This window comes from Bufo bufo, chromosome 4 (assembly GCF_905171765.1).
Source record: "Bufo bufo chromosome 4, aBufBuf1.1, whole genome shotgun sequence".
Taxonomy (NCBI): Eukaryota; Metazoa; Chordata; class Amphibia; order Anura; family Bufonidae; genus Bufo; species Bufo bufo.
The window spans coordinates 611,972,004-611,993,988 of NC_053392.1; the positions used below are offsets into that span (position 1 = coordinate 611,972,004).

The 21,985-nt window shown below is 41.9% G+C and overlaps 1 protein-coding gene across 1 annotated transcript in view; it reads left to right on the top strand.

Moving 5' to 3' along the window:
• The window catches only part of LOC120999368 (oocyte zinc finger protein XlCOF6.1-like), a 40,597-nt gene that overhangs the window by 2,461 nt on the left and 16,151 nt on the right, over positions 1–21,985 (top strand). The window contains exon 3 of the mRNA XM_040430238.1: positions 6,127–7,094. Within this exon, the coding sequence (XP_040286172.1) occupies positions 6,127–7,094 (968 nt within the window). The remainder of the gene's footprint in view (positions 1–6,126; positions 7,095–21,985) is intronic.

Genomic DNA, 21,985 nt, shown 5'->3' on the forward strand with positions numbered 1-21,985 from the left:
CAATATATAATTCCTGAAGTACTAATTCGGCAGTGGGTGTGCCGAGGAGAGTGCACCTTATTCCAGAAGCCTAGGACGGTTGAGCCACTGTAACCATAACCAAATGTAAAGTTCCCCAGAGCACAATGGCCTCCAGGACTCTTCCTAGAGCTGGACGCTCCACCAAACTAAGTAATTGGGGGAGAAGGGCCTTGGTAAGAGAGATGACCAAGAACCCCAATGATCCTGTATGCAGAAGGGAGAATCTCTCCCATATTCTCAAGGTCAGCTATCACTGCAGATTTCCACTGTTAAATATCGTCCAGCATTTCTTAATTTTGCAAGAAATGCTTCAGAAGGAGCCCAACACAATATGGAGAGTTATTGATGAAAGATAAAAGTTAAAAGGATTTAATTTGCATAAAAAGAAAAAGGTTACAAAATTTAGGAAGAGAAAGATAGATAAAGCATAACAAAAGAATCTCAAAAAGAAACAAGCAAGCAATCAAACAAATTAGAATGAGTGAAAAAGTAATTCCTCAAATATAAAAGTGTATGTGTGAGTGTGTGTGTAGAGAGCGACAGGTGTCTGTCAGAAAATGTTCTCCCAATATCACAAAGCCTTTTTAAAGTCTATATCTCCATAGAGCTACATTGTATCCTATATTTAACATTCTAACAAACATATATGGTTAACAAGTAAAACCCCTTACATCCAGATTTTGTAAATAATCCTTATTTGTTAAGCTAATAATGATATGCTGAGGTAGGAGGATTCCTAACCTTTCAAATACTATTGTCGTTTCCCTCAGTAATAGACACATGAAAGATTCTCTGGTCTGATAAAACAAAGTTTGAACTTTTTGACCACCTGTCCAATACAATCCCTACAGTGAAGCATGGTGATGGGAACATCATGCTGGGGGACAGCGAGACTGGTCAGGGTGGAGGGAAAGCTGAATGGAGCAAAGTACAGAGATATTCTTAATGAGAACCTGATCCAGAGCTCTGGACCTCAGACTGGGCTGAAGGTTTACCTTCCAACAAGACAATGACCCTAAGCACACAGCCAAGACAACACAGGAACTCTGTGAATGTCCTTGAGTGGCCCAGTGGGAGCCCTGAGCCCAATGGCTGTCCACTGACGGCCTCCCATCCAACTCTGCTCTGATGACATGGCCACATATTTTAAGAGATAAGATTTGCAATATCCAGAAGAAAATTATCTCAGTCCCCAACCAAATTTAATCCTCATCCCTCCCACATGCTCTCTTTCGTCTTTTGACCCTATAACAGACCCACCATCTGCAGCAGTGATCCAAATCCCTCACACCTTCTTCAGTCCCTGTCCCCAGCTATCATCACTCACCTTACTACAATATTTAACCTCTCTCTATCTTCTGGTATATTTCCATCCTCTTTCAAACATTCAAACACCCCACTACTAAAAAAAACATCTCTTGACCTGACCTGTGCTGCTAACTACCGACCTGTTTCTATCCTCCCCTTTATCTCTAAACTCCTGGAACGTCTGGTCTACTCTCACTTAATTAGCTATCTCTCTGCAAACTCTCTTCTTGACCCCTTACAATCTGCCTATCGCCCTCTCCACTCTACAGAAAATGCCCTTACTGTAATGATCTCCTGACAGCAAAAAGGAATGGCGGCTATTCTCTACTGATTCTTCTGGATGTCTCAGCAGCGTTTGATACAGTAGACCACAAACTCCTCCTCACCATACTCCACTCAATTGGCCTTAAGGACACTGCTCTCTCCTGGTTCTCTTCCTATCTCTCTGGCCACTCCTTTAGTGTATCTTTCACTGGCTCTACTTCTTCTTCTCTTCCTCTTGATGTTCCTCAGGGTTCTGTCCTAGGTCCTCTACTCCTTTCTCTACACAGCCCCCATCGGACAGACTATCAGTAGATTTGGCTTTCAGTACCATCTCTATGCTGACGACATCCAACTATACACTTCATCCCCTGACATCACCCCTGCTTTACTCCAAAACACCAGTAATTGTCTGGCAGCTGTCTCTAACATCATGTCCTCTCTGTATATAAAGGTAAACCTCTCAAAAACAACTTCTTGTCTTTCCCCCATCTACTAACTCACCTAAACTTGATATCACAATTTCGGTCTGCGGCACTATCATAACTCCTGGGCAGCACGCCCGCTGTCTAGGAGTCATGTTTGACTCTGATCTTTCCTTTGTTCCCCATATCCAATCACTTACTTGCTCTTGTCTGCAACTTAAGAATATCACCAGAATCCGCCCTTTTCTTATTGTGGAAACGGACAAAACTCTTGTTGTTGCCTTGATTCATTCTCGTCTTGACTACTGTAATTCATTACTAATTGGTCTCCTTCTCACTAAACTCTCCCCCCTTCAGTCTGTCCTAAATGCTGCAGCCAGGCTCATCTATTTAGTCACCTGCTATACTGATGCTTCTAATCTGTGCCAGTCACTTCACTGGTTGCCAACCCACAGAATACAGTTCAAACTTCTCACCCTCACCCACAAAGCTCTGCACAGTGCTGCAACTCTATAGCTCATCAGAGATCAACCTCATTCCCATCTACCACCCTACTTGTGCTCTTCATTCTGTTATTGATGTAAGATTAAAATTCTCCATAATTCGTACCTCTCACTTGCGTCCTCAAGACTTTTCTTGAGCTTCACCTACTCTCTGGAATGCTCTGCCCCGGAATATCAGGTTAATTCCCACTTTCCCTACCTTCAAATGTGCCTTAAAAACACATCTTTTAAGGCAGGCTTATCAAGCTTCTAAACGGAATGTCTGTATGTGGGTAAGTAACTGGCTGAGTGATAGAAAACAGAGGGTGGTTATTAACGGTACACACTCAGATTGGGTCACTGTCACTAGTGGAGTACATCAAGGGTCAGTATTGGGCCCTATTCTCTTCAATATATTTATTAATGATCTTGTGGAAGGCTTGCACAGTAAAATATAATTTTTTGCAGATGACACTAAACTATGTAAAGTAATTGAGACGGACAGTATACTACTACACAGGGATCTTGATAGATTGGAGGCTTGGGCAGAGAAGTGGCAGATGAAGTTTAACACTGACAAATGTAAGGTTATGCACATGGGAAGGAATAATGCAAGTCACCCGTACATACTAAATGGTAAAACACTAGGTAACACTGACATGGAAAAGGGCCTAGGAATTTTAGTGAACAGCAAACTAAGCTGTAAAAACCAGTGTCAGGCAGCTGCTGCCAAGGCCAAAAAGATAATGGGTTGCATCAAAAGGGGCATAGATGCCCGTGATGAGAACATAGTCCTACCACTTTACAAATCACTAGTCAGACCACACATGGAGTACTGTGTACAGTTCTGGGCTCCTGTGAACAAGGCAGACATAGCAGAGCTGGAGAGGGCACAGAGGAGGGCAACTAAAGTAATAACTGGAATGGGGGGACTATAGTACCCTGAAACATAGAAACATAGAATGTGTCGGCAGATAAGAACCATTTGGCCCATCTAGTCTGCCCAATATACTGAATACTATGAATAGTCCCTGGCCCTATCTTAGATTATAAACATTAGGGTTATTCACTTTAGAAAAAAGATGACTGAGGGGAGATCTAATTACTATGTATAAATATATCATGGGTCAGTACAGAGATCTCTCCCATCATCTAGTTATCCCCAGGACTGTGACAAGGGGACATCCTCTGCATCTGGAGGAAAGAAGGTTTTTACACAAACATAGAAGAGGATTCTTTATGGTAAGAGCAGTGAGACTATGGAACTCTCTGCCTGAGGAATTTTTTCCCCTTAAGTGGGGAAAATTGGCTTCTACGTCACAATTTTTTTTGGCCTTCCTCTGGATCAACTTGTAGGATAACAGGCCGAACTAGATGGACAAATGTCTTTTTTTCGGCCTTATATACTATGTTACATTTTATTTTTTTGGGACGTTAGAAGGGTTAGAAGTTTAGAAGCAAATCTTAAAACTTCAGTTAGGAAGTCACTTTCTGGGGGTTGCATATTAGAAACTACACATACCTGTAAATCACCCCATTTTAGAAACTACACCCCTCAAGCTAATCAAAACTAATTTTACAAATGTTATTAACCCTTTAGGTGCCCCACGAGAATGAAAGGAAAAGGGGAAGGAAATTTCAAAATTTCACTTTTTTGGCAGATTTTCCATTTTAATCAATTTTTTCCAGTAAAAAAAAAGCAAGGGTTAACAGCCAAACAAAACTCAATATTTATAACCCTGGGCACGCGGCAGGGCGCAGAAGGAAAGAAACGCCATATGGTTTTTGGAGGGCAGATTTCACTAGAATAATTTTAAGTTGTCATGTTACATTTGAAGACCCCCTGATGAACCCCTTGAGTAGAAACTCCAAAAAAAGACCCCATTTTGGAAACTACGGGGTAAGGTGGCAGTTTTGTTGGTACTATTTTAGGGTACATATGATTTTTGGCTGCTCTATACTCTATATTACACTTTTTGTGAGGCAAGGTAACAAAACTTAGCTGTTTTAGCACCGTTTTTTTTTTGTTATTTACAATGTTCATCTGACAGGTTAGATAATGTGGTATTTTTATAGAGCAGGTTGTTATGGACGCGACAATTCCAAATATTCTGGTTGTTTGTTTTTTTTTGTGTCTCCATATTCTGAAAGCCATATTTATTTATTTTTTCGTAGGGGCTCATTTTTTTCGGTATGAGATGACGGTTTGATTGGTACTATTTTAGGGTGCATATGACTTTTTGATCGCTTGGTATTACACTTTTTGTGATGTCAGGTGACAAAAAATTTATTTTTTTACACACTTTTATTTTTATTTTTTTACGGTGTTCACCTGAGGGGTTAGGTCATGTGATATTTTTATACAACAGGTACTTCTGGATGTGTCGGTACCTAATATGTATACTTTTATTTATTTATTTAAGTTTTACACAATAACAGCATTTCTGAAACAAAAAAAATCATGTTTTAGTGTCTCCATATTGTGAGAGCTATAGTTTATTTTATTTTTTTGGTGATTGTCCTAGGTAGGTTCTCATTTTTTGCGGGATGAGATGACGGTTTGATTGGTACGATTTTGGGTTGCGTATGACTTTTTGATCGCTTGGTATTACACTTTTTGTGATGTAATGTGACAAAAAATGTTTTTTTAGCACAGTTTTTATTTTATTTTTTTGACGGTGTTCACCTGAGAGGTTAGGTCATGTGATATTTTTATAGAGCCGGTCGATAGGGACGCGGCGATACCTAATATGTCTACTTTTCTTATTTTACCTATTTTTTACAATTTTTTTTACTTTATTTTGGGAAAAGGCCACTTTTTTTTTACTTGAATTTTTTTATTATAAAAAAACACTTTTTTCACTTTTTTTTTTTACTTTTTATATTTTTCCCACTGTGGGACTTCACCTTTTCAGGGTTTGATCCCTGTTTCAATTCAGTACAATACATTATGTATTGTACTGAATTGAACTGTCAGCGTCTTACACAGTAAGACGCTGACAGTGTCCTAGGAGACCCAGCAATCAGGCTGGATCTCCTGGGCTACTGTAGCTGGCAGGCTCCGATGCCTGTGGCAGGGGGCCTCCCATTGGGGCGGCCATGGCAACTATCGGCCCTCTGCCAGCGCAGCGCGACGATGGAATCAGAGGGAGCCCCCTCCCTCTGTAAACCCTGCACATGCCGCGGTCAGTGCTGACCGCGGCATGTGAAAGGGTTAATCCGCCGGCATCTCTGTATGTTGGATGCAGCAGGGGCCCGGCTATCAGTAACAGCCGGGCCCGTGCTGCGGATCTGTCAGGTGCAGCTCCTGCACCCACCCGGTCAGATCACGTACATGCACTTGAGAATGCGGTAAAGCACCATATTCCCCCACGTACATGTACGTGATAATGCAGGAAGGTGTTAATAGACCTGGTTGTTACAGACACGCCGATGTATACTGCATGCAGGACTTTTTGTCTGGTCTTTTTAACAGAATCTGTGACTGAGGCCCCGAATAGAGCCTGCAACGCAGATGTGTAAAAGCCCTCACCTTTTTTCTTCAATATGCTTTTGTGTGAGTAAAGCTTGAATTGTTAATAAAAAGATGAATAACTTTAATTGTGAAAATAAGTTTGTTCTATTTTCAGGTGAAGAAAGGATGAACGACTCCCATGGACATCTCCATTTATCTTCCTGTCATGAAGCAGAAGATAACAATACCACACAAGCTAATTCAATAACTCATAATGTACCCTCAGTTCTTCACAGCGGAGATCTATCCACTGACATCGCTGGTCACTGGAAACCTTTATCTGATCAATCACTGATTGGCAAACAAATAACTAGACATAAATGGGAGGAAATATTTTCATGTGGGAAACAATTTAAAAAGAAATCTAATCTTTCTTTGCATGAGAGAAATCACAGAGATCAAAGGTCATTTTCATGCTTAGAATGTGGAAAATCTTTTACCAGGAAATTCATTCTAATAGAACATCAGAGAATTCACACAGGCGAGAAGCCGTATTCATGCTCAGAATGTGCCAAATGTTTTAGTCGCAAATCAGATTATGATAGACATCAGAGAACTCACACAGGAAATAAGCCATTTCCGTGTTTAGAATGTGGAAAATGTTTTATTCAAAAATCTGATTTTGATAGACATCAGAGAACTCACACAGGGGAGAAGCCGTTTCCTTGTTCAGAATGTGGGAAGCGTTTTAGTCAGAAATCACATCTTGTGGAACATCTGAGAGTCCACACAGGAGAGAAGCCATTTTCATGTTCTGAATGTGGAACATGTTTTACCCATAAATCTGCTGTGCTTCATCATCAGAGAACTCACAAAACAGAGAAGGCATTTCTATGCTCAGAATGTGGAGCATGTTTTGCCAATAACATAGCTCTTCTTGATCATCAGATTTCACAATGTCAAACTCAAACAGGAAAGAAACCATTTTCATGTTCTGAATGTGAGAAGTGCTTTATTCGGAAATCATCTCTTGTGGAACATCTAAGAATTCACACAGGAGTGAAACCATTTTCATGCTCTGAATGTGGGAAATGTTTTAGTCAAAAATTATATCTTCATAGACATCAGAGAGTTCACACAGGAGTGAAACCATTTTCATGCTCAGAATGTGGAAAATGTTTTATTCAAAAATCAGATCTTGATAGACATCAGAAAACTCACACAGGGGAAAAGCCATATTCATGCTCAGAATGTGGGAAATGTTTTAGTCAAAAATTATATCTTAATAGACATCAGAGAACTCACACAGGAGAGAAACCATTTTATGTCCTGAATATGGGAAGTGTTTTTATCAGAAATGAACACGTGGGGGCAATCTAAGATTTGACGCAGGAGAGAGGCCATTTTTATGCTCAGAATGTGTTAGCCTGAAATTGGGTCTTCTTAGACATCAGAGAACTCACACAGGAGAGAAACCATTCTAATGTTCAGATTGTAGGAAATGTGGCAGGTTTTGGAGCTTCATTGTAGGACATGCTCTCTAACAATGCCTTCTGATGTCTACATAACATTATATTACATGAACTTTATACATCATACTATACTGTACAATACAACAAAGAATACAAGTCACAGGTCCCTTGACCACTAACTCATCTGTACCAGCTACATCTTACTTTTAGAGAGGATCCTTCATGATGACACAGTCAGTTGATCAGGCACACTCATAGACCAACAGTAGATATTTTATTTTCATCATAGTAGCAACATATTCAGAGGATAGGAGAGTAACTATCACAAGAGTGGGGCCCTTGTACAATGCAGGGCCCCCAAAATGAACTAAGCTGCAATATGGGCATGCACAGTCACAGTTTTATTTATCTCTATGGGACCTGTCAGAAATAACCGAGCACAGTTCTCAGATATCTCCAGTATTGCAGTGTATGGTTAATATCCTAATGACCAGGCCAATTTTTGTATTTGTACTTTTCCACTTTCCAAGAACCATAACTTTTTACATTTTTTCGAAGTCACATGAGGGCTTATTTTTTTGCAGAAGTAGTTGTATTTTTAATGACACCATTTATCATATCTTCTATTGAAAAATATTTTTAGTGGGGTGAAACTAAAAAAAAAATGCAATTCTGCCATAGTTTTTTTGTTTTCATGGAATTCACTGTTTGCTAAATATCACATAACTACTGATCCAGTAATTGCTAGGATTATGGTGACACCAAATTTGTATACTTTTTATTATGTTTTACTACTTAAAGAGGTTGTGTCACTTTAGCAAGTAGCATATATCATTTAGATAAAGTTAAAGGGGTTGCCCCAAGAAAAATATTCTACAGTTTTCAAACCAGCACCTGGATCTAAAACTGCCCCTTCCATATGCCGGGCCCCTCACAGGGAATATATGTACCCCGGTCTCTGCGCCACTCCTGATCGCCGCTGCAGCTTCTCCCTGTGCGCCGATAAAAACATCCGGTGTCGGGGGAGGAACAGCTAATGGCAGGCGGGGACGGGGTCGAGCCTCCCTAGCGTCACACGCGATGCTAGGGAGGCTCCCCCCCCTCCCCCGGATGTTTTCATCTGCGCATGGGGAGAAGCATCTGCGGCAGTGCGGGGACCAGTAGCGGTGCAGGGAGTGGGGTAAGTATATTCCCTGTGAGTGGCCTGGCATATGGGGGGGGGGTGAGCAGTTTATAGTATTGGATAACCCCTTTAACTTTCTCTACATGATAAATGTAATTTACTGAAGAGAGACAAACCCTTTAAAAAATAAAAACCTTTTAAAACATTCTTTGCATCGCTAATTTCTGACAGCCATAACTATATTTTAGCATTTTAGCCTACAGAACTGTTTGAGGGCTTGTTTTTTTTGTGATGAGCTGCATTATTCACTTTTTTTTTTTGGGTTGGTGTGAGAAGACCAAAGAACATCAAAGCGGGTATTTAATTTTTTTTTGCAGTTACTATATTCACTGCACATGATACATGGACATTTTATGACTCAGAAATACCAATTATGTAAACACTTATATTATTTATTTTATATGAAAAACGAAACATCGGGAGTATACTGTTCCTGACTATACGTTAGCCTGATCTCTCTGGTACTCCACTATGTTGTTCCTGATCCACGGGGGTCAGCAGCCTACCACTCCAGGGTGGATCCACAGATTGTAAAAACAGGTTTTCTTCAAAACCTGCCCTGTACTAACTGCAATCCAACTCTTCTTCAGTCCTGACCAGTTTTCTATTTCCTGCCAATGAAAACCATCTCCACACAATACAGCTAGATTTGGGTCAGACAGAGACAGTTTTAGGGAATATACTATCTAATTTAGATTTAACTAATAGAGACGTTTAAGCTAGGAACAGGACAGGGTCAGCGTAGTGCAGTGTGTGTCACTGGAATGCAGTCATTTTCCTCCAGTGAGACTCTGCTTGCACTGCACATCAATATTTAAAGCTAATGTACTGAATGTTTTTCTTAGGCCTCTTGCACACGAACACCAACCGTGGGGCAGCCGCAGCGGATCGCGGACCCATTCACTTTAATGGGTCCACGATCCGGCCGTTCCGCAAAAAGGTTCCGGAAAAAAAAAACAACTCAATTGATGACAGATTAGTGTATCTGGCATGTTGTTCTGTGTCACTCACTGTTAGGGCTCATACACACGACCGTATGTATTTTGCAGTCCCCAAAACACGGATCCGCAAAAAATATGGATGACATCCATGTGCATTCCGTATTTTGCAGAACGGAACAGCTGGTCCCTAATAGAACAGTCCTATCCTTGTCCGTAATGCAGACAATAATAGGAGGTGTTCAATTTTTTTTGCGGAACGGACATATGGAAACAGAATGCACACGGAGTAAAGAAAATACGTCCGTGTGCATGAGCCCTTATATTGTAGTGAACCTAGTCTGACAATACAGTAACATCTAATTAGGTTTAGCAGTAAAATGTCTGGCAGTTGGTGAGGAAATAGAAAATTAAAGCTCTCTGCCAAGTCATTCACAAGTAAGGGTTTATGCACATGGCCGTTGGTCAGCCAATCCGTGCATTGTGGACTGCAATTTGCGGTCCCCAATGCGCCAGCAACATCCGTGCGGATTCCGCTGATGGATCTGGACCCATTCAACTTGAATGGGTCCGTGATCCGTCTGCACCGCAAAAAAAATAGAACATGTTCTATTTTTTTTTGCGGTGGGGAGGCACAGAGAGAAACCCTGTGGATTGCGGACCCATTCAAGCTGTTTGCGGCTGCAATACGGGCACGGCCGGGTGCCTAAGAATGTGGGTGGCCGTAGTGCAAGCAGCTGCAGTGTACTTGGCACCAGCCAAGAGAAGGAGAACCATATGGCTTTTGAAGGGCAGAAGTGACCCCATTTTGGAAACTACACCCCTCAAGAAATTCTTCATTAGGTATAGTGAAAACGTTGACCCCTTAGGTGTTTTATGGAAATAAATATGTAGTGGATGGTGAAAAATAAAAATTGCAATTTCCACAGATATATCATTTTAGTGTTGTGAGTCAGCTTTCTAAATATCCGTAACACCGCAAGTGAACTGAAAGCATTTGAAGACAGATCCGTCTTCAAAATGCGTTCAGTGTTACTATGGCAGCCAGGACGCTATTAAAGTCCTGGTTGCCATAGTAGGAGCGGGGAGCGGGGGAGCAGTATACTTACCGTCCGTGCGGCTCCTGGGGTGCTCCAGAATGACGTCAGCGCGCCCCATGCGCATGGATGACGTGATCCATGCGACCACGTCATCCATGCGCGTGGGGCGCCCTGACGTCACTCTGAAGCGCCCCAGGAGCCGCACGGACGGTAAGTATACTGCTCCCCCGCTCCCCACTACACTTTACCATGGCAAACAGGACGTTAGCGTCCTGGCAGCCATGGTAACCATTCAGAAAAAGCTAAACGTCGGATCCGGTAATGCGCCGAAACGACGTTTAGCTTAAGGCCGGATCCGGATTAATGCCTTTCAATGGGCATTAATTCCGGATCCGGCCTTGCGGCAAGTGTTCAGGATTTTGGCCGGAGCAAAAAGCGCAGCATGCTGCGGTATTTTCTCCGGCCAAAAAACGTTCCGGTCCGGAACTGAAGACATCCTGATGCATCCTGAACGGATTTCTCTCCATTCAGAATGCATGGGGATAATCCTGATCAGGATTCTTCCGGCATAGAGCCCCGACGACGGAACTCTATGCCGGCACAAAACAACGCAAGTGTGAAAGAGCCCTTAAACAGTTTTTTCAGAGGTGAAAGCCCACCATGCACATTTGAGGCCTAATAAGATGATTTACACAACAATGACTGACAATTGCAGAGGCTCAGATGTGACATAATAAGTAAATATCCACCAAGAAGTGATACCACTGGAAACTTCACCCCTCGACTAATTTATCAAAGGGTATAGTGAGCATTTTGACCCCATGGGTGTTTTCTAGAAATTAATGTGTAGAGTAGGGGTGGGCGATATAGGCGATATGCGATACAAATTTGTGCCACGATATGGATTTTGTGCATATCGCCTATATCGCCGGACCGCTATATGATTGCGCTCTCGGCACGCACCATGTTCTCCTGAGTCGGCACAGTGGAGAAGGAGGGAGTCCCTCCCTTCCCACTGTGCGCGGCTGCCGCTGACCACCAATGAGAACAGAGTAGGAGGAGGAGGGGAGGGACTGTGGCCACTGCGCCACCAATGAATGTGCCGGCCATATTACCGATCGGAGCCCCAGCATTACACTGCTGGGACTCCGATCGGTTACCATGGTAGCCAGGAGTCACGCTATTGAAGTCCTGGCTGCCATGGTATGTTAGTGAGCAGCATTATACTCACGTGCGCCGTGGCCGCCGGTCGCTCCTTCTTCTGTCTGTGCGGCGCATTGCTAATGCTTATAGCATTAGAAATGCGCCGCACAGACCTATGAGAAGAAGGAGCACCCGGCGGCCACGGCGAACGTGAGTATAATGCTGCTCACTAACATACCATGGCAGCCAGGACTTCAGTAGCGTGACTCCTGGCTGCCATGGTAACCGATCGGAGCCCCAGCATTACACTTCTGGGACTCCGATCGGAACTGCCCACTGCCACCAATGATGGGGGGGAGGAGGGGGACCCTGTGGCCACTGCCACCAATGATTAATAATGGGGAGGGAGGGGGGGTGGGTTTGAGTTACCAGAGGGGGCTGAAAGAGGGAGAGGCTGGGGGGCACATGAGAGGCTGGGGGGCGGATCAGAGGCTGGGGGGCACATGAGAGGCTGGGGGGCGGATCAGGGGCTGGGGGGCGGATCAGAGGCTGGGGGGCACATGAGAGGCTGGTGGGTGGATCAGAGGCTGGGGGGCACATGAGAGGCTGGCTGCCATGGTCAGCTCCCTGCTGTTGTGTGCACAAAGCACAGGGCAGCAGGGAGAGTGTAAAGTCCTATTCACCCTATCAGAGCTCTATTAGGGTGAATATGACAAGGGTTCTAGCCCTTAAGGAGGCTAACAGTTATTAAATAAAAAGTAAAAAAAAAAAGTTTAAACCCCCCCCCCAAATATAGAAAACAATATATTGCGATATATATCGCATATCACACATGCTTAAAATTATATCGCAATATAGATTTTAGGTCATATCGCCCACTCCTAGTGTAGAGGATGGTGAAAAGTGAGTATGTAAGCTGTGTGGAGTATATCAGAGTGTATAAGGCGGTAAAAATACAGGATAGAATTATCCATGGATGTGTGGTGCACTTTAAAGCAATTCTTTATGCACAGGTCAGGTTTTTCTGAGCAGGTGGCACTGGGTTAAATGGTGTCCTCACATTTTCATATACCTCTTTTTGGAAGACACTGCATATTTTTTACACATGGCACTGTACGGCTTCTAAAAGATCAACCCCTCCCTACCTTGTGTAGGAGCAGTGGAGCATCTGTTACCACGACTTGTGGTTAGTACAAGGACATCCTTCTTGTCTTGTACCAACAACATGTTCTCTTTGCAGATAGCCCTGCTGTTGCCATTTCTGAGTGGTTGCCTGAGCAAGGACCTATGGAGGCCTTTCTCATTTACACCTACAGGGCCGCAAGCTACAGTACTCCTGGACTTAAAAAACTGTAGTATGGTGGTCCAGAAGTAACCCTGGTCCAGCAGTGTGTGCACACTATTTTCTCACTAACTCCCAGGTAGGAGGCAATCTGAGGGTTCAATTCGGGAGTCCTTCCCTTCATAAACCCAAAACCTGTGGATGTACCCTGATAATCCTCAAGGGGTGGGGTCCATATGAAATCACACTGGAGGCTGCCTGAGCTATTGTCCTGGGATTACTTCTTGAGGGTCCTATATCACTGTATGATGATGAGAAGGAAGAGGATAAGGGCTCATGCACACGTATTTTTAGTCCGTGTCCATTCCATTTTTTTTGTGGCCCATATGCGGAACCATTCATTTCAGTGGGGCCGCAAAAAAACTGAAATGACTGTGCATTCCGTATCCGTATGTCCGCAAGTCATACGGATTACAGTGTCAAAATCTGAAGCTCAGCTTCATTAATGAGGCAGGAAGCCAAGTTCAGCTTCAGATTTTGACACTGTAAGACTGGGTTCACACGGGTGTCACGTTTTGGCTCAGGATGCGTTCCGGGTGCATTGCGGAAAACCCGCGCGAGTAGGTACCCAATTGCAGTCAGTTTGTTGATCAGTTTTTATCGTGCGGGTGCAATGCGTTTTGCACGCGCGTGATAAAAAACTGAATGTGGTACCCAGACCCGAACTTCTTGACTGAAGTTCAGGTTTGGGTTCAAGGTTGTGTAGATGTAATTATTTTCCCTTATAGCATGGTTATAAGGGAAAATAATAGCATTCTTTAATACAGAATGCTTAGCAGAAGGTCAATTGAAGGTAAAAAAAATGAAATAAAAATTAACTCACCTCCTCCAATTGATCACGTAGCTGCCGGTCTCCTGTTCTTTCTTCAGGACCTGTCAAAGGACCTGTGGTGACGTCACTGAGCTCATCACATGGTCCAATCACATGGTCCATCACCACAGTGATGGACCATGTGATTGGACCATGTGATGTGACGTCACCACAGGTCCTTTAGCCGGCAGCTCATGATTAAAGAAGTAAGAAGAGATCGGCAACTACGCGATCAAGAGGAGGAGGCGAGTACATTTTTTTTTTAACCCTCAATTGACCTTCTACTAAGCATTCTGTATTAAAGAATGCTATTATTTTCCCTTATAACCATGTTATAAGGGAAAATAATACAGTGAATTGACCAGCGATGGCAAACCTTTTACAGACTGAGTGCCCAAACTGCAACCTTACAACCCACTTATTTATCGCGAAGTGCCAACAAGGCAATTTACCCTGAACACTACAGTCCGATACAGTAGATCTTCCATGTACTTTATCATTTAGCTATAATAGCTGCCTGCATTCACTGTGCTGCCTGTGCTGTCCATAATGTGCCCTGCACGGATGAATGGCAGGAAAAGTCTAAGGCATATTGGTACACCATAGATGTTTTCCAGGGTGCGGGTGCCCACAGAGAGGGCTCTGAGTGCCGCCTCTGGCACCCTTTCCATAGGTTCGCCACCACTGGAATAGACTGTCATCTTAGCAACCATGCGTGAAAATCGCACCGCATCCGCACTTGCTTGCGATTTTCACGCAGCCCCATTAACTTCTATGGGGCCTGCGTTGCGTGATAAACGCACAATATAGAGCATGCTGCGATTTTCACGCAACGCACAAGTGATGCGTGAAAATCACCGCTCATGTGCACAGCCCCATAGAAGTGAATGGGTCTGGATTCAGTGCGGGTGAAATGCGTTCACCTCACGCATTGCACCCGCACGTAAATCTCGCCCGTGTGAACCCAGCCTTATCCGTATGACTTGCGGACATACGTATACGGAATGCACAGTCATTTCTGCTTTTTTAAACAAAGTGTCACGACATAGACGCGAGACGAAGAAAGTTTTGCGATATTTGCCGCATTTTCGCAAAGACCCACATGGAGCCCATACATTTTATGGTAGTACAGTCGCTATATTGTTAACGAAGTTTAGGAAAAAATCTGGTTCGGATACAGCAATCCAAAATTCGCTCAACACTAGTTACCACAAAGTTCCAGGAAATTTGTATTCGTGAATCAAATTTTTCCTGGACTTCGGATCAAAGTCCTCTTAGTTAACAGCAGTGCAACCCGGATAACCCCCTTAAAGTATTATATGGGACTGGATTTTTATGGAATGGCATGTAGGTGTTGGTAATGAGAGTAGCGATTCCCTCCCCACTCCAGTACAACACTTTCTCCTAGCCTGAGGCAAACAAAGATGTAGCTGCTGGGATCATAACTGTGAGGATAAATACAGGGCTGAAATACTCATTGAGGCTCAGAAGCTGCATGACCTGTTGGCTGTGCAAAGCCTAATCTCCAAAGAGCATAGGTGAGGGAAACCCAATGTTTAGCACCCACACGGGCATGGACTTTTGTTTTGTTGTTTATGTTCTGTTTTGGCACAGACTGTATAACTTGGATAAAAAATAAACGGTATTGGGATTTAAACCGCTGAATCATGTCAAAAATCTGTCATCGCCAACCCCAGTCCACACATGGATCCCAACAATATATAAAACTATCCACTCCTAATTACAATATTTTTTTACACTACAAAAAAAAACTGACGCCAAAATTTTACCACAGATATGACTAGTGATTAACATCACTGATCAATGCTCAGCGACTGCAGGGCGCCCATAGGAAAGTTTGTGTAAGGGTACAAAATAAAAATAGCAAAAAATGCCAAAAAGAAAAACTCCTGCGCCATAAATTAAGCACAGATGCTGAGTAGCGTTAAAGTTTGGTGCAGAGCTAAAAAAAAAAATAGACATGCGGAGAGGGTGTCACTATTCTGCAAGCTCCTCTTATGCTGCAATTGGGTGGTATGACAAACTGACCAATCACAGCACATACACAGGTGGCACCACCACCAATGACACTCTGTAAAAAATGGTGCTGGTGGTCCTATACAGCACCAATCCCCTGCAGCCCCCTTACTGGCTTTTACAATTACAGAGTTTGCTGATGCAGGGGTGTCTGGCTGGGCGTTTAGTCAGGGATAGCACCCAACTTAGTCTGAGTGAGGCAATGGGGGTGATGAGAATCCTAATGGGGGATATGAGAGGCATCATGGATGATGAGAGGCATCATGGATAATAATGGGGATGATAAGAGGCGTAATAGATGATAATGGGGGTGATGAGAGGCATCAAGGATTATGAGAGGCATCATGGATAATAATGGGGATGATTAGAGGCATCATGGATGATAATGGGGATGATGAGAGGCATGGGGCTCTTATCTGAGGTCTGATTGGGGGTCATTTACATTTGGGGCTGAGCTGACATCTGATTGGGGGTCTGATCTGAGGGAGGTCTTATTAACATTGGGGGTCTGATTAGTGGTCTGAGGTACAATGAAAATATTTTTTTTCTTATTGTCCTCCTCTAAAACCTAGGTGCGTCTTATGGGCTAAAAATACGGTAACTTCCGCAAATCCCGCACGGGTGAATCTTCTGAATCTGCTGTGAAGCTGCAAATCCTGACCTACACTGTAGGATCCACAGGTACTTTTGTATAATCAATTTTATGACAGAGTTTTCATTATTTGGTGTTGGTGGCTTTATTTTAAAATGAAATGTTTTTATAGGTGCCCTGTCTGACATGGCTACAAAGAAAAAGCAATGAAAAGCAGAAGACTAAAAACCGTGAATTTAAAGTTAAATGGACCGAGACTTTCGCGTTTATTAAAAACTTAAATGGCCTTCCGACCTGTCTTATTTGTAAGGAAAAATTGGCGCATAACAAGAAATCAAATTTGGAGAGACACTTTACAACTAAACACGTGTCACTTAGTAATAAATATCCTGTCGGTGATGCAAGGAAGAAAGCAGCTGAGGAACTTCAGAAGAGTCAAGAAAAATCAAGTTCTGTATTTAATCACTGGATGCAATCTTCCAACAATGTTAATTTTGCAAGTTTTGTGGTTAGTCAAGAGATTGCTAAGAGAGGAAAAACATATTCAGATGGCGAATACATAAAACGTTGTTTTATAAATGCATTAGAAGAGTTATTTAGGGATTTTAAGAACAAAGAAGATATTCTAAAAAAATGAAAGAGTTGCCACTGTCTGCTAAAACAGTGAAAGATAGAACTGTCTTCCAATATAACCAACCAGCAAGTTGAAGATCTTAAATTGGATTCAGCTTTATCAATAGCAGTTGACAAGTCTTGTGACATAAATGATACAGCGCAAGTTTAACTTTTTGTAAGATTTATTTCAACTACAGGTCCTAAAGAAGAACTTTTAGGATTATTGCCACTCAAAGGTCAAACACGTGGAGAGGATATAGCAAATGCTGTAAATAAGTGCATTCAAAAACATCATATTCCACTCGATAAAATAGTCTCAATTGCAACAGACGGGGCAAAAAGTATGACTGGCGTAAGAAATGGTTTTGTTGCTATTATGAAAGAAAAAATGTATCACGAGATACTTACCATTGCATCATACATCAAGAAGCGCTTTGCGCGCAGACATTTCCAGAAGTTATGGAATTGGTGATTAAGATTATCAACTCTATTATAGCTAAAGCTCTTAATCATCGCCAATTTAAAGAATTTTTAGTTGAAATGGAGAGTGAATATGCAGAACTTCTGCTGCATAACAAGGTACGTTGGTTATCAAGAGGAAACGTTTTGCTTCCTTATTAACAGAAATTAAAGCATTTTTCCTTGAGATGGGTGTTCACTCTCCAGAACTAACGAACAATCAGTGGATCCAAAAATTGTATTTCATGGTAGACGTTACGTCCCATCTAAATCAGTTTAATCATAAATTACAGGGGAAAGGAAACACTATTTTTTCTATGTTAGAAGAAGTTATTTCATTCGAAAACAAATTATCTCCTTTTGCTCAAGATTTTGAAAGAGAAACTTTGATTTACTTTCATGAACCTTATCAAGAGTAAATTGAGAAGTTGTCTTATTGATGAGAGCCTGGAATCGTGCCTAAAATTAAAAACAACATACAAACCTGACTTACTCAAACTTTCCAAGGAGATGCAAGGCCATTGTTCACATTAGTGTTTGTCAGTCATTGTCATGATTTAATTTTCTGTATATTGTAAGGTAAATTGTAAGGAATTTAAGTTTATCAATAAATAATATAGTTATTAAGTATGTTATCAAGTTTTATTCAACGTACCTATAGTTTAACTAAGACTTAAAACTTTAAGTAAAGTTTATTAAGTTAATTTTAGGAAATGTGGAGTGAAAGAAGATGTAGTGTTGAGGATTGAGAAAGGTATGTTGAGATGGTTAGGAATACCCTTATTAAGTTAATAACAATGTACCTTCCTATATATTTTAGGTTTAAAAAATGTGTCTCTCAAAAGAAATTTCAATTGCTGTTTTGTTGATATTTGGCTCAGTTGACTAATAAGTTTGCCCACCACTGTCCTAGGGGATGTAACACTGGGGAAGGCACTTATAGAGAAGGATTTGGGTGTCCTTGTAGATCGTAGATTAAATAACAGCATACAATGTCAATCAGCTGCTTCTAAGGCCACCAGGATATTGTCATGTATTGAGCGAGGCATAGACTCATGGGGCAGGGATGTAATATTACCACTTTACAAAGCTTTGGTGCGGCCTCATCTGGAATACGCAGTTCAGTTCTGGGCACCAGTCCATAGAAAGGATGCTCTGGAGCTGGGGAGAGTACAAAGGAGAGCGACTAAACTAATGAGGGGCATGGAGGGTCTTAGTTATGAAGAAAGATTAGAAAAATTACATGTATTTAGTCTTGAGAAGAGATGTCTAAGAGGGGACATGATTAATCTATACAAATATATAAATGGGCCATACAAAAAATACAGTGAAAAACTGTTCCATGTAAAATGCCCTCAAAAGACAAGGGGGCACTGCCTCCGACTGGAGAAGAAAAAGTTCAGTCTCCAGAAGCGTCAAAGCTTCTTTACTGTAAGAACTGTGAATCTGTGAAATAGTCATCTCAAGACATGGTCAAAGCAGGAACTGTGGGTGGGTTTAGATGAATTCTTGAAAGTAAATGACATTAATGCTTATGAAAACGTGAAGAAATCTGGGTCTCAGTCCGCTTTTTCCAAAATTTGTGTCTCCCCTACCGCTTGGTTGAACTTGATAGACTTATGTCTTTTTTCAACTGTATTAACTATGTAACATCACCTTCTGTATAGGGAGAAACACCATAAAGAAAACACCATTGGTAACGCACAATGTGTGCAAAAACTGCCAGAAAAAAAACACCACAAAAACTGCACTAAGAAAACGCAAGCCCTTCAATATGGTGTTGTTTTAGGTTTAAAAAGTGTCAGAAAGAAATTTATGTGTCAAGGCAAGGAAGCCCATCTCAAGTTTGTCCACAAGCATCATTGTAAAAAATATCAACATTTTTGAAAACCTGTATTAAAATATCTAACCACAACAATGAAATGAAAAGTTATAAATGCAATTTTTTTTGTGTTCTTGTTTTTTACTCTTAATCTTCCCAAAGCCATAACAGTTATTTTTTTATTTTCCAGGTACACAGCCGTTTGAGGGCTTATTTTTCGAGCTACAAGTTCTGCTTTCTAAGCGAATCATTTAATATTGCTATTGGGAAGCTGGGAAAATAATTCAAATGGGGCGTAATTTGGAAAAAAAGCAATTACATCACAGGTTTATGGGTTTCGTTTTTTACGGTGTTCCCTATGCGGTAGAAGTGAGCTGTTACCTTCACTCCACAGGTCAGTGCGATTACAGAAGGTATCACATTTTTATAGTTTTTATTGCATTTTATGTTTAATGTCCATTCCAGTTTTACGAAATTTACAAAGGGAAAAATAAATAAAAGGTCTCGCAGGACCCAAAAAGCGAAAAAATAATGGCAAGTACAATATCCTTTCTAGTACAAATATAGCCCCACCACCACCACTTGGGGGGATTTATATTCTTTATTTAACATTCATCTGCAATAAGTAAAGAACATGCATCAAACATGGAGTTTAGGACCCCCCTTCTTCTTGTCATTTGAGGTGCACTACAATAAGTGTCCCACCAGAAACACTCCCCTGACACGGATGGTCCCACTCTAGTGTCATATTACAGGACCTGTATACTGCTATTCTGGCACATGTTAACATTACGATTTTATGGGGGTGGATCATTCTCTTTACTTATCCCACATCTGCCCGTTGCTTTCCGTTCTGCCAATGATTTACAACTAGCATCCTTTCTCAGACAAGATAAGTGGCCAGATAAGTCCCAATACACACGGAGCTCCACTGCTCCGCATCAACAGCACAAAAATAACTTGTAATTTATTCGTCTTTTATTAAACCTAAGAAACTTGCCATAAAAATCTTGCAGTAGTTCATGTAAGAGATAAAAACCTAAATCCATATATTCTGTGATAATTCATCCAAATTGGAATCTCCTGAGTTTTCATGCATTCAGGTGGTGCACTCGGCCAGCGTCCTCCCAGGCGACCATCACCAGTCACAGGGCAGTGTACTGCTCATGCCAACCAATGTTTTAGGGGCAAGCGTATGTGAACCGAGAGCAAGTCAGATGGTTTGGGCTCCGCTACCAGAAAAGAACGCATACGTGGTGGTCAAGTTCAAGAAAAATGCATTTATTACAGGTTAATAAAGGCAAGTCTTCCTCCGCAGTACGGACACTGAGCGAACAATATTTCCAAAACTATCCCTAACTGACCCTAACTTCACAGTTGGGTGTGCACCCAGGTGGACCGCTTACAGTCCGTACAAGCGCGCGGTGGGGCCTAATGTCGTTCCTTTCTTTGATAGCGAAGCGTCCTCTCCTCACAGTTATCATGATATCCGAAGCAATGAAATCCTTCTCAGCAGGCAGGGAAACCAAATGGATGCAATGGAGTCCAACAGCAAGTATCCCTCAGCACACTGACCGTCCTGAAGCATCCATACACTGAGGTGTGTTGTAAGCCAGGTTTTGCAGTTACTATCTCTAACTTTGGTGGCAATATACACAAGATAATGTCAGTTTCACTGATCAGCCACTGGGCACAGTCCTTTCAGCGTGGCTCCACTAAACGTACTGTCTCTTTATACTCTGTCCGCCTCTGGACTGAAATCCATACAGCTTGGCTGCACAGGAAAGTTCTCCAGTATCTCCACACACTCTCCATGCAGCCCAGACACCTGTCTTTTCTCTTGCCAAGATGGCTGCTGCTCCCTGTCTCGTCACTTCCTGCTTCTCTTCACACACACTGGCTGCAAACAGGCTGACGTCATAGGGGTGTGACCCTCCAGCATCATATTACAATTACAATGGCTGGATCACAGGAACACATATACATTCAACTTTAACACAGTTTAAACAGACTAATGGAACTTGGGACATCATTGGGCTGTTTCCTACACGTATGTCATCATTGCATCAGATCCTACATTTAAATGCTTGGTCACATGATAATTCTAAAATAACATTTCTTTTAAGTCGATCAAAAACTATAATATGCACATAAAATCACATAATGACAAAAGCAGGATAAAATTAATGACTTGTTATTATAAAAAATACACTGAAATTACAAAGTTCATTGAAGGGGTATTCCGGTTGCACAAAGTTTAACTTATGTTACACTTTTACTCAAAATAATAAAAAAGTCTAATATGGTGTAAATACCAATATTACACTGTTCTCTCCATAAAAGAATAGTACCTAAAGGTACTTTCACACTTGCGGCAGAGAGATCTGGCAAGCAGTTCCGTCGCCGGAAAGTGCCTGCCGGATCAGGCAAAACGTATGCCAACTGATGGCATTAGTAAGACTGATTTTTTTTCGCCGGAGATAAAACCGTAGCATGCTACGGTTTTCTCTTCTGCCTGATCAGTCAAAATGACTGAAATGAAGACATCCTGATGCATCCTGAACGGATTACTCTCCATTC